This window comes from Meriones unguiculatus, chromosome X, assembly GCF_030254825.1.
Source record: "Meriones unguiculatus strain TT.TT164.6M chromosome X, Bangor_MerUng_6.1, whole genome shotgun sequence".
Taxonomy (NCBI): Eukaryota; Metazoa; Chordata; class Mammalia; order Rodentia; family Muridae; genus Meriones; species Meriones unguiculatus.
Genome location: NC_083369.1, coordinates 14,340,893 through 14,356,414, shown reverse-complemented (window position 1 = coordinate 14,356,414; position 15,522 = coordinate 14,340,893). Strand labels below are relative to the sequence as shown.

Here is a 15,522-nt window from a genome sequence, read left to right as displayed (position 1 = left end):
GTACAAGAAAAAGCAGTGAATAACATTTTACTCCATTGCAGTGTGTGTGTGTAATATGCACACACAGATGCACAACAGTAGTCAGAGAACAGTAGATATCTGGCCCTATCACTCTATAGCTCATTTCCTTAAGTGAGGGTCTCCCTGTGACCTGGAATTAGAATGACAACCGCAAGCACAATGATCCCTATTTCCAGCCTCCTGCCCTAGTATTAGGGCTACAGAATTTGGATGTGAGTCCTCATGCTTGTGTAACCAGTGTTCTTATCCACTGACTCATTCCCCAGCCCTCTTAGTTTTGCTTTTCTTTTTTTTTTTTTTTTTTGTTTGTTTGTTTTGAGAACAGGTCTCTCTGTGTAGCCTTGGCTGTCCTAGACTCACTTTGTAGACCAGGCTGGCCTCAAACTCACAGAGATCCGTCTGCCTTTGCCTTCTCCATTGCTGGGATTACAGGTGTGTACCACAGTGCCTGGCTTTAGTTTTGTTTTCCAAACAGAAGAATATTAGTTCCTTTTGGTAATTTCCCCCTAATATACTACTATAATCTCCATTCACCTATTAGTTTTTAATTCTGTTTTATTTTAAATTAGTGAAATAGTGTTTCTGGCTATAGTTTAATACTTAAGAGTGAGTGTCTTTTAACTTCAGTGACGTATTTCTTTCCATTTTCTTATTACTACCTTCATTAAATATCTGTACTTTACTCTGTGAATTTTCCACAACCAAATATGGAAGCTTATCACAGAGCTTGTGTTATAAAGTTTGTTTGGGACCAGGATGTTTTGAGTTAAAGTAGTCCTCAATGACTTGACAAAATTCAATTCTTTCTGAAATTTGTTCTACTGTATTATTCTTTGTTCACCATAATCCAACTGTTTTTTTGTTTGTTTGTTTTCGATGCTGCTATATTAGATGAGCTGTGTGGCTTGATAGCCATTGCTGATACTGTGAAACCTGAGGCAGAGCTGGCTGTCCACATTCTGAAATCTATGGGCTTAGAAGTAGTTCTAATGACTGGAGACAACAGTAAAACAGCCCGATCTATTGCTTCTCAGGTAATTAACTGGTTTATTTATTTATTGGGATGGGCACATGTGCTAACATCTCATTCTAAATATAAAACTTTTTCTTCCACTTAAGTGCTTAGAAAGTCATACTAGTTATTGTTTGCGTTATCAACAAGTAGATATCCCTAATTGCTTAAAAACAATCAGCATGGTGTGGTAGAAGGACCCTGTATGTTAATGATGTAAGTGAAAGGGTATTTGCTTAGCTTGAGTTTAGTTTGAGTGACATTGCTGCACACTGGTTTCTGTTGATGCTTTCTTTGAAATGATACAAATAGTTTTCATCAGTGGTGCAGGTATTTTTGTTGTTGTTTTTGTTTTTGTTTTTTTTTTAACAAAATCTCAGACATTCCATTTTACCAATAAAGAGTCGGATGCTTGAATGAAAGTCTGCTGGCTCAGAGAGGCAGAGAAAGCACCAGGTAACCTTCCTACTCAGTGGACATCCCAGAAGCAAAAGCCCCTTCTCTTTCTCTACTCTCTCTTAAAACCCCTCAAACTCAATGTCCCTCCCTCCTACCTCTTGTATCTCTGTCTTCCTCACTTACTCTATGTACTCTATGATTTTTTTTCCTAAGTTCTCTCTCTCTTAATTGGTCGCTTGTCCTGCCTTTTGGGCTATAGTTGACTTTAATATAATCTTGTTTACAATATTCAAACAGAAAGCTCTTGGATGAGAGGTGTGCACTAGTGCTGAGCTACACCACAACTAGAAACAGGTTTTTCCAGTAAAGAACAAAATCTCGGGTTTAACCATGTGATTAAATATCCTGCAACAGCCAGGCTTTCAATAATCCTCCACTGTAAACATGGTGGCAGCTGCCTGCAGGTCCCTCTCCTATCTGTTCTGGATGCCATCAGTGAGTCTCTTTTCTTTGACATACCGTTTTTCTTAACTCTACATTTGTCTCATCTCTAACATCTTTGTTTTGTTTTGTTTTGTTTTTGTTTTGTTTTCAAGACACGGTTTCTCTGTGTAGCCCTAGGTGTTTTGGACTCACTTTGTTGTAGACCAGGCTGGCCTTGAACTCACAGAGATCTGCCTGCCTCTGCCTCCACATGTGCTGGGATTAAAGGTATGCACCACCACACCCAGCTATCTCCACCATTTTTCAATTAAAAAAATCTTAGAATGCCTTTTCTCCTAGTGTGTGTGTGTGTGTGTGTGTGTGTGTGTGTGTGCATGCATGTGATATAGAGTGAGTTTATTTAGATCAGAGGATGAAGTTGTGGGAATTGGTTCTCTTCTTCACTGTATGGATTCTAGGGACTGAACTCAGGTCATCAGGCTTGATGCTAAATATCTTTACCCATTGACCCATCTTGATGGCTGTTTTCTAGTATATAACAGAAATAATCTTTAAGTACATTTTTTGTTGTTTTTGTTTTTTAGTGGGTTTTTTTTGTTTTTGTTGTTGTTGTTGTTTTTTGGTGGGTTTTTTGTTTGTTTGTTTGTTTGTTTTTAGAAAAGTCTTTTTAAGTTTATTTTATTGTATTTTTTTAATTTTTTTTCTTTTTAAGTTTTAAATTAAAATTGTACCCTAGTGACATGTGAATAATCTAGGAACTCAATCCAAAGGCAGGCTCTCCTGAGTTGTCTTGCTCTGGCCCTAGACACACACAAAGAGAGGCTAGGGGACCTGTGGGACAATCAGGAAAGTAAAGGATGGGACCATCAAGTATCCACTCATCAGAGGCCAGCTAACTCTTCAGCTCTGCACACCTAGCTGGTGACAGGGTGATGAGTTTCAGGGCCACTCACTGACAGGCCACCACCAGGAGGAATGAAAACTGCCTGCCAATAGACAGAAAAGTCCATGGTTTGGACAGGACTCTTCTGGGACCGCCTCTCTTGGTGGAGGAGGGGAGGGCTCCTAATAACTGGTGTGCCTTCTAATGGAGGCAGCACAGCCAGCTGGCTGCACACTCACTCTGTCTATGAGCACTCCTATTTCTCTTAACCAGGCAGAGGAAGGGGTACTGACAAGGATTGTAAGCCATCCCCTGACCCCAGTATGCCACATGTGCAGGCCCCATTCTCACCTATATTAACTAAATTTATATTCATATATATATCTTATGGTTATATATTAAAAAGAGGGGAAAAAAACTTTCCCTCCTGAAGAACCCAAGTGGCTCAGGATGTTTATTGTCTTCCTACCCACAAAAATCCTCTTATAAAACTTTCCAGTGCCATCTTCAAGAACCCCCCCCTCTTGCATTTCCCCCCTTACCACCCCTCCTCTGTGTCTCCACAACCCTGGACTGCCCCCTGCTCCAGCCCAGTGCCATCCAGTCTCATCTCTGGCCATCCACTGCTGCCATGGCTCTCTGCTGGGTACCCGCCTTTGATGCTCCAGGGGGCCACGTGGACTGTGGGCCGTGGGTAGTGGAGATGAGGGGAAAAGTTGGGGGAAAAGGGCGGGATCCAGGACATCTGGTAGTTGGGTGAGGATGTAGCCCAGAAGGGGCTGAAGTTTATAGTGGGGGAGCAGGCCACAGCTGTCATGGAGCTGCTACTGTTCTGCAGGCCCTCAGACCCATGAAGCTTGGATAACAAGGCCAGGGGCATTGCGGGGGTGTTGCTGGGCATACACATCATCTGCCGGTGGTGGTGATTGTTAGGAATGTTGCCTTCTTGGAAGAATGTGCTTAGGGCGGTCTCGAACTGGCAGTTCAATGCCTGCAGCAATTGTTGAGCCTGGTCGGCGGCAGCGCGAACTGGTTGATCATGACCGGGTGTTCACCCACATGGCACCAGGGGACCTCCTAGGGCTCTAGCTCGCAGCTCCGCCCGCCGCCTGTGAACTCTGAGGCCAGCCGCTAACAGCGCAGAGAGGGCTGCCCGGGCCCAGCTTTGAGGGTGGGGGAGGGGGCGGGGGTCCTTGAGCCATCTATGCTGATTGGCCTATGCTCCACCCGCCTAGCCACTGGCTCCCACGAAGACCTTGTTAGTTTTTTTTTTGTAGTTAACCTGTTATTTCTAATCTTGCATTATTTGAATAGAACACTCTCTCCAGACTAATTTTAAAATTTCATTGTTAAGCCATGGATTAACCGTGACTGAAGATGAACACTTTTTCTTTTTTTTTTTAGTTTTCTTTTTAAAATTTATTTATTCACTTTTCATCCCTATCGCAACCACTACCTCTACTCCTGGTCCCATACTCCCACCCATATGATTACATTCTTATGTAAGATTATGAAGGTTGTAAAGAATTTGTAACATTTTCCACATTCTTTGTCAAGTTCTGTATGCATATACACCTGTATACAAATAGGCAGTTCTGTTGTTTCAGCATTAATTGGATCATTTTATAGTTTATTCGGTGGTTTTTAAATATCTAACTATGTTCCCCAGATCTTTGTTCATATCTTTTTGCTGTTGTTGTTTCTCAAAACAGGGTTTTTCTGTATAGGCTTGGCTGTTTGACTGTCCTGGACTTACTTTGTAGACCAGGCTGGCCTTGGTTCGTCTGCCTCTGCCTCTTCAAGTTCTGGGATTGAAGGTATCTGCCAATGTGCCCAGTGTTTGTTCACATCTTAGCATACAAAATTATTTCATTCCTTCTCGACTGCTATGTGGAATTCTCTAGTATGGATGGATCATAATTTATGTTATCATTCCCTAGTGGCAGACATTTAGGCAGTTTTAAGTTTTTTCATTTCTGTAAACAGGCAATAATAAATGTCCTTGACATATTTGGACATGAAAGAGTCTGTTTAGAATATAGCTAAAAGTTGATTTTTTTTTTGCAGAGCAGATGGTGTGCACACTTTGATGGATGCTGTCTCCATGACGACAGTGTCGTTCCACACATGCAAACAGTGCAGAAAGTTGCTTATTGGCTGGAAAGATGCCGCAGCCATTTAGAGAACTAGCTGCTCTTTCAGAGGGTTCCAATGCTCACATGGTGGCTCACAACCATCTTTATCCCCAGTTGCAGGGCATCCAGCACCCTCTTCTGGCCTCTGTGAGCGCTGGGCACAGTGTGTGTGTGTGTGTGTGTGTGCACACAGATAAAACATTCATAAGACAAAAATAAATAGCTTTTAGGGAAGAAGACTCTCAGGGCTGGAGAAATGACTCAGCGGTTAAGAGCACTGGCTACTCTTCCAGAGGACCCAGGTTCATTTCCCAGCACCCACATGGCAGCTCACAACCTCTGTAACTCCAATTCAAGGAGATCTGATACCCTTGCACAGACATACATGCAGTCAGAAACACTTAGCACATAAAATTAAAATAAATAATTTATTGAAAAATAAAAAGGTGAATGCTTCTCTCCATGATCACTGGACATTTTCATTCTTAAAATGTAAACCTCTGGCAGATTAAAACTAACGGCTCATAGCCAGGTGCAGAAGTACATGCCTATAATCCCAACACTCAGGAAGGCAGATCTCTGTGAGTTCAAGGCCAGCCTGGTCTACAGAATGAGTTCCAGGATAGCCAAGGCTACACAGAGAAACCCTGTGTCAAAAAAAAAAAAAAGAAAGAAAGAAAGAAAGAAATGAACAAATGAACAAACAACAACAACAAAATAGTGGCTCTTGAGAGTTGGAGAGATGGTTCAGAGGTTAAGAGCATTGACTACTCTTCCAGAGGTCCTGAGTTCAATTCCCAGCAACCACATGGTGGCTCACAACCATCTATAATGTGATCTAATGCCCTCCTCTGGCCTGCAGGCACACAAGCAGACAGAACACTGTGTACATAATAAATAAATAAATAAAATAGTGGCTTTTTACTCTTGGCTCAGCTTTATTTTCTGTGCTCAGTATTACTTTCTGAAACTGAGTTGATTTTCTTCACATAGGTTGGCATTACTAAGGTGTTTGCTGAAGTTCTACCTTCCCATAAAGTTGCTAAGGTGAAACAGCTTCAAGAGGAAGGAAAACGTGTAGCCATGGTAGGAGATGGAATCAATGATTCTCCGGCTCTGGCAATGGCAAATGTGGGAATTGCCATTGGCACAGGCACAGATGTAGCCATTGAAGCAGCTGACGTGGTTTTGATAAGGGTAAGTCCTGGAGTTGCAGCGGTGCCGTCCGTTAGCAGGCAGTACTTACACCCTAAGAGGAGGTACTGTGGTCTGAGATGGGAGGAGTGGGAGACTGCCTGATAGGGTTCGAGGTAGCGCTGTAAACATACTGGGTCGTGGTCTTGCCCCACGTCCCGTGTTCCTGGCCGTGAAGACCGAGAAAGTGCGGAGTGGGGGTAAGGCTACTCTAACTACTTACTCACTGACCTTCTCGGGCCAGCAATACAAATGAGAATCACAAGCCTCTGGTGTGAAAGTAAGATTTAGCAATAAAATAACTATTTGCCACAGTAGTCACTGACATTATTTAAATATTCAGTCCTTATACTAGCCCAGAACCCTAAAAGCACTTTCAGAATCCTTAATTTTTTTTCCTCAAAAACCTCTTCCAGCCTTGACTCAAGGCTTCAAAATATCGGAAATTTGTACTTAATTCACAGTATATCCCAAGACGTACATAATTCCTGTTGTACACAGTGACAAGTAGAGAAATGCTTAGCAGAGTTAACATCTCACTAATATCACCAATCTCTCTCTCCTCAGAATGACCTTTTGGATGTTGTGGCGAGTATCGACTTGTCAAGGAAGACAGTCAAGAGGATTCGAATCAATTTTGTCTTTGCTCTAATTTATAATCTGGTTGGAATTCCCATTGCTGCTGGTATGTGACTCTTAACAATTTTTACTTTTGTAGTTAAAGTCATTAGAAACGTATCATATTGAAAGAATTAGACTTACTATTTTTAGTTTTGACCTTAGTTTTTACATATACCTTGCTACTGTAGTAAAAGGAAATGTTAAAACCAGTAATGTTCAATAAAGTTCATTATAGTCCAAGAATTTATAAATGTTTTGATAGTTTTAAATTCTTCCCTCCAATGTTATAATTTGAATGATTTCACACCTAAGTAAACTTTGAAAAAATGGTACAGAAAATCTGTGCCTACACATAGGCATACATACACATACATACAATTAAAATTAAAATAACTCTTTTCTTAAAAAAGAAAATATATGTACTCATCACCTAAACTAATTGCTATTTTGTTACCTTGCTTTAAATCTTTCTCCATCTACATATATGTGTGTGTATGTATGTGTGTGTGTGTGTATATATATATATATATATATATATATATAATTTTTTTGCCAAGCAGAAGAAATTTATGTATAATTTTACTACCTAAATAGAACCACTATTACTGTCTTAAATTTTCTTCCACTTATTTTGACTTTGCATCAGTTTGGTCTTGTCACGTATTAATAAATTACCTGTTTTTCATGTAATTTCCTGTTTTTCTATTGTAGTTGTCAGGTATTTTTTTAAGACTAAGAGACCAAGTGACAGAGTGATTATAGGAATATGAATAATAAACAATAACACAATTAGCCGGGCACTGCGGTGCATGCTTGTAATCCCAGAACTCAAGGAGGCAGAGGCAGGCAGATCTCTGTGAGTTCGAGGTCAGCCTGGTCTACAGAGTGAGTTCAGGACAGCCAAGGCTACACAGAAAAATCCCTGTCTTGAAAAGCAAACCAACCAAACCAACAAACAGAAAACAATAACACAATTGTTTAATAATCACCTGTGACTCCCCTAAATTTAGAATTTGGTAGGTGTTAATAATATCTAAGAGATAAAATTCTCAGAGACTCATAAAAAGGAGAAAACAGTGACAAGTAGTCATCCCTTCTTCCTTATCTCTCTGGCTTGAAATATAAACTAACTACAGAGTTGTTTAACACAAGGGCACATAAATGCTGAGAATGACAAATCAAAAGAAAGTCTATGTCCAGTAAGATTAAATCATGCAGCAAACGATTTTTTAAAAATCATATTAGTAATTGATGATTACTGTAAGAAAAGTAGAAAAATCCAGGTAAGCCTATAAAATTAAAAGTTGAAATCTCTATTTTATATACACATATGAACAAGTATTAAAATGTCTATTGAAATCCAGTGTGTTTGGACATAGTGGCTCACATCTATAGTCCCAGCATTTGGGAGGCAATTAGCAGGAGGATAGCAACAAGTTTAAGTCTAGCCTGGCCTTGAACATGTTCCAGGTGTCAGGGCTGGACATAGCAGGACATTGTCTCAAAAAACGTAGATTGATAGATGGGTACATAGACAGGAAGATTTAAATTCTTAACTTCAAACAAAAACATTTGCCCACATATGGTACTCCATGCCTAATTTAATCCCAGCACTTAAACAGATCTCTGTGAATCTGAGGCCAGCTAGGGCTCCATAGTGAGACCCTGTCTCAAAAAAAGAAAGTATGCAGAGAAAAAGAAAGAAAAGGAAAAAGCAAGTGTGTGTGAGTTGGTAGGGCATGACCTTCGGTACACTAGAGAACTGAAGAATATCCATCTACAGCTCTCAGGACAAAGCAGTTTCTCCCCTGGGATGCACCCTGGGGAGACTCTTAAACATGAATACAGGAGTCCCTGCACTCTGCCCAAAGTTTGGCTATGAGTCTCAGCATCTGCTTTAATACCCCGCTGGGTGGAGTCTTTCAGAGGCCCTCTGTGGGAGGATCCTGTCCTGTTCCCTGTTTTCTCCCTCTTCTCATGTCCATTCCATTTGCCTTTCTGAGTGAGGATTGCTTGTCTTAAGCCAGGATCCTCCTTCTTGCTTAGTTTCTTTAGGTGTACAGATTTTAGTATGTTATCCTATATTATATGTCTAGTATCCACTTATAAGTGAGTATATACCGTGTGTGTCTTTCTGCGTCTGGGATACCTCACTCAAGATGATCTTTTCTAGATCCCACCATTTGCCTGCAAATTTCATGATTTCTCTGTTCTTAATTGCTTAGTAGTATTCCATTGTACTTTGGGCAGAGTGCAGGGAATCTTATGAAAGAAGAGGGAGATAGAAAGACCTGGAGGGGACAGGAGCTCCACAAAGAGAGCAAAAAACCAGGAAACCTGGGCTCAGGGGTCTTTTCTGAGACTGTTTCTCCAACCAAGGACCATGCATGGAGATAACCTAGAACCCCTGCACAGATGTAGCCCATGGCAGCTCAGTATCCAAGTAGGTTCCTTAGTAAGGGAAACAGGGACTGTCCCTGACATGAACTCAGTGGCTGGATCTTTGATCACCTTCCCCTGATTGGGGAGCAGCCTTACCAGGCCACAGAGGAGGACAATCCAGCCAGTCGTGATGAGACCTGATAAACTAGGATCAGATGGAAGGGGAGTAGGCTCTCCCTTATCAATGGACTTGGAGAGGGCCATGGGAGGAGATGAAGGAGAGAGGGTGGGATTGGGAGGGAATAACAGAGGCGGCTACAGCTGAGATACAAAGTGAATAAACTGTAATTAATATTTAAAAATTTAAATTAAAATAAAAAAAAACATGAATACAGGAAATATGCACAAGAATATTTATGGAAGCACGCTACTAAGGGAATATTGACAGCGACACAAATCTCCACAACCAAGAGGATAAAATGCTGAAGAAATGATAAAATAAATTGTGCACACGTTAAAAATGTGTTGATAATGCACTTAGTCCTGCCTATTCTAATTCACACTTGTTTCCAGGTGTTTTTCTGCCCATCGGTTTGGTTTTGCAACCCTGGATGGGATCTGCAGCAATGGCTGCGTCATCGGTTTCTGTAGTACTTTCTTCCCTCTTCCTCAAACTGTAAGTGTGATGCCTCGCTCATATTGGTATTTTATATGCTTTCAAACATCCAGCTTTTATTAGTAGGTTTGATTCTTGTATTGATGAGGTATGCTAAAATAATTGTATCTTTGTGTGTGTGTGTGTGTGTGTGTGTGTGTGTGTACTCATAGGTATGTATGTGTGTATACATGTGCATAGAGGTCAGTATTGGGTGTCTTCTATTTTTTTTTTTTTACATTATATTTTGGGGTAAATTCTCTTACTGAACCAAGAGTTCACCAGTTAAGCTAGACTAGACACAAGCCCCTAGACTCCTCCTGTTTCATCTCCTTAGGAATAGGAGCGCAGGTGCAGGCCACCACACTCAGCTTTTGTGTGGGTGCTGGGGATCCTAACTCGGGTTCTCCTTCTTGTAGAGCAAGCACATTATCCATTGAGCCATCTTCACAGACTCCTAAACAAATTTTAAGAGCTATTAGGCAGTAACTGATAAATATCAGCAAGCTATGTGTGATGGCACCCACTTGTAATGCAAGCACTCGAAGGAAGGGGCGAGAGAGTCAAATAGTCCAGCCTAAGCTATGTAGTAAAGACCCTGTCTCAACCCAAAAAGCAAGGCTAAGTAGTTACCATTTTATGTGGTGTATGCATTACAAACATAAGCCCAAAGTGGGGTCCAGTGTCATATGCTGGCTTTTCGAAGTGGGACTTTGAATTGTGTGACAACATGAAGTTCATTTCAAGCCACTTTCCCAGCAGTCGCCATCTTTGCACACCTTATAACGAGCCAATCTTTTTGTTTCTACCCACAACAAGCATCTAGTTAACACTTGGTTGCTTTAAACTTAACATCCAGTTACAGAAAACCGACGTACGATAGTTATGAGTTGCGTGCTCGGAGCCACCCAGGACAGAGGAGTCCTTCAGAAATCAGCGTTCACGTTGGATTAAATGACGCCTCCAGAAATTCTCCAAGACTGGGTTTGCTAGACCGGATTGTCAATTACAGCAGAGCCTCCATAAACTCACTACTGTCGGACAAACGCTCCCTGAACAGTGTCGTTACTAGTGAACCTGACAAGCACTCACTTCTGGTGGGAGACTTCCAGGAAGACGACGACACCACAGTGTAAAAGGCCTCCGTGGATGCTGCTAGTTGAAGTTCATGTGCACTGACATGGCACTTATGTCGTTGTGGAAGGATCTTATGTCAGTTTCATGCCCTTATGTTCAGGATTTTATCTTAGTTATATTGGTTAATACCTTTCGCAGGGCAGGAGCTCTGAATCTGGCATTATCCAAAATGAATTCCAGCAGTTTTTGTTTTAAGGGATGCAGAGGGTAGAGCAGCGAATTTAAAACAAGCTCTATAGTTAGAGGTTGGTAACTTGTTGGTAATAGAGCAGACCATTTTTTAATTTGACCAAAACAACAACAACAACAACAAAAAAATAATAAAATAAAAGTGCCCAAAGACAGGATGATTTAAAAATGTGAAGATTTGAGAGCACGACCTTGAAAATTTTCTTGAGCCTCTGTCCTTGCCTCTTTGGGGAGCAACGGCTTTCAAAGCACTGTACAAAGCATATAGTTAAGAAGGAAAACAGTTGCAGCTGTTTCAAAATAGATGTGCCTTATTTATTGTAGGCTTGCTTTCACCTCATAACGCCTGCGTCCTTGTCCTGTAGTTCCTAAGAGCCTCCAGGATGGCTTTTACCACCTTCTTTCAAGTCAGCCAAGTTTTGGTGGTTTTTTTTCCTTGACTAAAAATAACTGAAAGCAATCACTTAGAATGAGTCAGGAGAATTATAAGATCAAAGCCAGTCTGGCCTGTACACACTGAGACTCTGTCTTGAAACCTTTTTGTAACTGATGGCTCCTTTGAAATCTTGCTCTTCTTCTTACGTTGTGTGGCTCAGAAGACAGGAAGGGTCTGAAGAGTTGTCTACTCTTCCGTTTCTCCAGTGTTGTCGAAATTCTCAATTCAGTTTCCCCAGGCCTGTGCCAGCTTTCAGTTCTCCTATGGAGTCCAGCTTTGTTCATAGTGGAGTCTGTCCATCAGTCCCAGTCTAAAAACTTAACAGTTGAGCCTCTGTCACTGAAAAAGTCTTTTATGATTAAAACTAATATGTTAAATATTTAGGCATATAAAAGTACCTGGACTAACTAAATTCATCCTTTGGAATACAATCACTTGGCTGGTATATTATAATTTAATAAAATTTTAGTTACCTCTTCTGTTTTAAATAACTTATCAGAGTGACTAGGTGATACCTTATAGTTAAATATATTTTCCTTTGTTTAAAACATTTGTGCTTATAAACAAACTCCAAGCCTTTTATTTGCATGCCACACTTAAAGCCAATAGCACAATCCCTAAGATAGATGATTTATCCTCCGAAAATGTTCTTTTCTCCTTTTCTTTTTTTTTTTCTTTCTTTTCTCCTTTTCAATTCAGTATCAACTACAAAAGTCATTTTTATATTAGCAAGTATAACATGAAATGGAGAATGGGGTTTTTCAATTCTATGCCCTTTCTGTCTTATTCTTTCATATCCCACACCCAAAATTGTTTATGTTCGTCAACACTGTCTTTCTAAATTTGGAAAAGACCTGAGTTCTATCTTGGCTATCTTAGAGAGGTGAAACTTTTGATGAAGGTGCTATTAATTTGGAAAGGCAAACCTATTTTAATAGCGTATTAGTGTATACATTTAAGCTCTAGTTTAAATCACTATCTATGCCTCCTTAAGAGTTTGAGTTTGAGTATTTGTTTCTTTGTTCTAGCAGCCCATTTGAACATAACTTGACTTCCAGAAGAAACAGCTAATCCTAGAGAGTTATAACAGGTTTTTTTCTTGTTCTGGATCCATATTGAGAATAGAAGTCCTCTGGCCCTCAGCCAATTACTCCTTTTGTTCTGCATGTGTTAATTGAGTCCTCCCGTTGCCTCCACATCATGTCATTACTCAAAAAGAACATGTTTGAGAGAAGCATTATTCCGAGGAGAGGGCTCCCATTTAGAGAAGGGATCAAGCACATTGCTTTCAGTTGGCCACTAGCTTTAAGTAATGAGTTACTGCTGAGAACGGATTTGGTGAGTGCATGATTATATATGTGTGTGTGTGTACACACACACACACACACACACTCCAGAAAGAGAAAGAGAAAGAACACATACAGAATGAAAACGGATTTCTATTTGTGTCTGTTTTGAGGTTCTTTATACTTTCTTTACCACTCTCCTGTACTCACTCAACAACCATTCTCTCTGTCAAAAGGCACCATGGATACTTTGTTGTCCAGTGCTAATTCAGATTCAGCTAGGAGGCAATTTTAACGTAAATATCCAAAGATGCCTTTTGACTTTAAAGATTAAAACGTAAATAGACTATTTGCTATTGTAGTTTTAAAAGTATAGTTGTCAGGTGTGAAATAGAATTGTTGCTTTTCCTACTTTAGTATCAACATTTTAGGAAGTTAAATTTGATGCCTTATGAACAAATAATTTTATATTATGCTTTAATTTTTTTAAAAATTATTCTTCATTCAAATATAGACAATGCTTGAAATAGCACTATAGACAAGATGTTTCCAAAACTGTGAGTGTGTCTATCTTTTCTGTACACAGCTTAAAATCAAAAAGGTATAGTAGAGGATTTTCCCATTAGTTTTAGATTCTGTTTTAAAGTTGTTTTTCTTAATATTTATTTTACTCTACATTGTTATTTTCTTTGGATGAGGCATCTGGTTACAGGTTCTTTTTAAATTATTATTAAATACATTCCTGATATCATTCATTTGGGTTATTTTGTTTTCTGAATTAAAAAAAATATTTCTTTACCAAATATAAAAATGCAAATTCATACCAAATTACCAACTTTTCACTGACTTTCTTAAGTCCTTTAGTTTGGTATGAGTAACCAGATAAAACACAAAGCATGAATTCTTATTCGCAGTCCCATGAGCTTCTTTTATTGATCTTGAGGATAAATGCCTTTTGGAGCCCGAACCAGGTGTCTCAACCTTTTGTTTTTAAAGAAATGTTTAGCCTTGTATTGTAAAACTTTGGTTAGATCCAAAACAGGAGCGGACAACTTTGTGCAATATTTGTTTGCTGTGGTCTAGTTTGTTTTTTCTCATGTGCATGTAATTGATATTTCTGCCAAAGATGTGCCTTCAACTTTATAATTATAGTGTTGTAAAAAAACAAAAACAAAACAAAACAAAAACCTGTTGTCATGTCTCACTGTGTTAAATCCTCCGGCCCCCTCTACCAACAGTTCCACACTATGCTCAAAGTGTTGTTTGGGGTTCTTTGGCTGTTGTTTCAGTTGTAAACCCATGCTATACAAGGATCAGAGGTAGTAGCACACATTCAGGTAGGGGGACACAAATCTATTGTCCTTTAGGTCCTACTCACCAGCTGCTATCACTTAGAACAAGAAACAAAGCATTATGCACGTTCTCTTCTTTGTAGTGTCTAATAAATTCTTGATACAGTATCTACCCTAAATTAGCCTTTCTTGATTTGGGGGAATCCTGGGTGCTGTGTATATCCCAGTTATTACGTGGGATTTTTTTCTGGGGAAATGAGACTAAATGTCTACTCAACCCAAATAGGGCACTAACAACAGAGCAAAGTGACTCCCCCCAAGACCAGCATGGTGAGCCAGAGGTGTTGCTGGACTTCGTGACAGGAGCATAGGTGACCCCAGAACAGCTGAATTATTGAAAGTCTCAGCAAATCTATGGGATAGTTCAATCAGAAGAGAAAAGCTGGCCAGCAGGATGAACTTATCGAGATTTTACCCTTATGTTCCCTTTTCCCATCCCTTTTCTACCTGGTTCAAAAGGCAATACAGTGAGAGCAGCAGTGCAGTCAATGAGGTTTCACAACCTTCCAGATTTACCAAAGCGAAGGAGCCTTTGTGCTGGGAATGCTAGGTTAACACATCAAAGCCCTTCATAGAAATGAGGGTAGAGACTGAGACATAGGGTTGTCTCCCTGCTTTGAGTAGCACCTGCCAGCCTTGTTGGGAAGTTTTATCTTTCAGTGTGTGGATGTATCTCCCTCTGTGCTCCTCAGATGTCCGAGGATGATCTAGAAACTGAAGTGCTTTCCTCACCTAGTTAAAACCCCCAATTGCTTTCTTGCCAAGTATAACCGAAAAACTGAGGTTAACTTATCCATGGTAAAGGACCAGTGCCTCTTAGAGCTTGCACAGGTGTTTGTAACTCATTTGAAAAGCATGGTCTAAAATCCAAAATGACTATAGCAACTGAAATAACAAGCAGGCCATGGATGTAGAGGTTATTTGGAGCTGATATGCTGGGCATGATGGCTCATACGTGTTATTACAGCACTCAGGAGGCAGAGGCAGGAGGGCCGTCGTTGCATTGAGTAGCTGAAGGTACATGCTGAGTTTTAAGCCAGCTTGGGCTACAGTGTAAGATCTTGTTTTGTTTCGTTTTTATACATTATTTTTAAATTCATTTAATTTACATCCCAAGGGTGCCCCCTCCCTCCTCTACTACTGGTCTCCCCTTCCCTTTCTTCTTCTCTCCCTTTACCACTAAAAAAGTGGAGCCCTCCTCCCTCCCGTATCAATGCTCCCCATCACATCAAGACAGCATTTCTTCATCCCCTGAGCCAGTCAAGGTAGCCCTGCCAGGGAGTAATGATCCAAAAGCAGGCAATAGAGTCCATGTTAGAAACATCTCCCCCCTCCACTCACCAGGTGCCCTACATAAAGACCAAGCCACCCATGGG

General features: G+C 40.3%; 1 protein-coding gene across 4 annotated transcripts in view; it reads left to right on the top strand.

Annotated features, from left to right (window-relative positions):
- Atp7a (ATPase copper transporting alpha) overlaps positions 1-14,254 on the top strand; it is a 125,065-nt gene extending 110,811 nt beyond the window's left edge. For all 4 annotated transcript variants that reach the window (XM_060375296.1, XM_060375297.1, XM_060375294.1 and 1 more), the window contains exons 19-23: positions 913-1,055; positions 5,888-6,091; positions 6,656-6,773; positions 9,665-9,767; positions 10,606-14,254. In XM_060375296.1, coding sequence (XP_060231279.1) covers positions 913-1,055; positions 5,888-6,091; positions 6,656-6,773; positions 9,665-9,767; positions 10,606-10,882 — 845 coding nt within the window. In that variant the 3' untranslated portion in view covers positions 10,883-14,254. The remainder of the gene's footprint in view (positions 1-912; positions 1,056-5,887; positions 6,092-6,655; positions 6,774-9,664; positions 9,768-10,605) is intronic.
- The last annotated feature ends 1,268 nt before the right edge of the window (positions 14,255-15,522 follow it).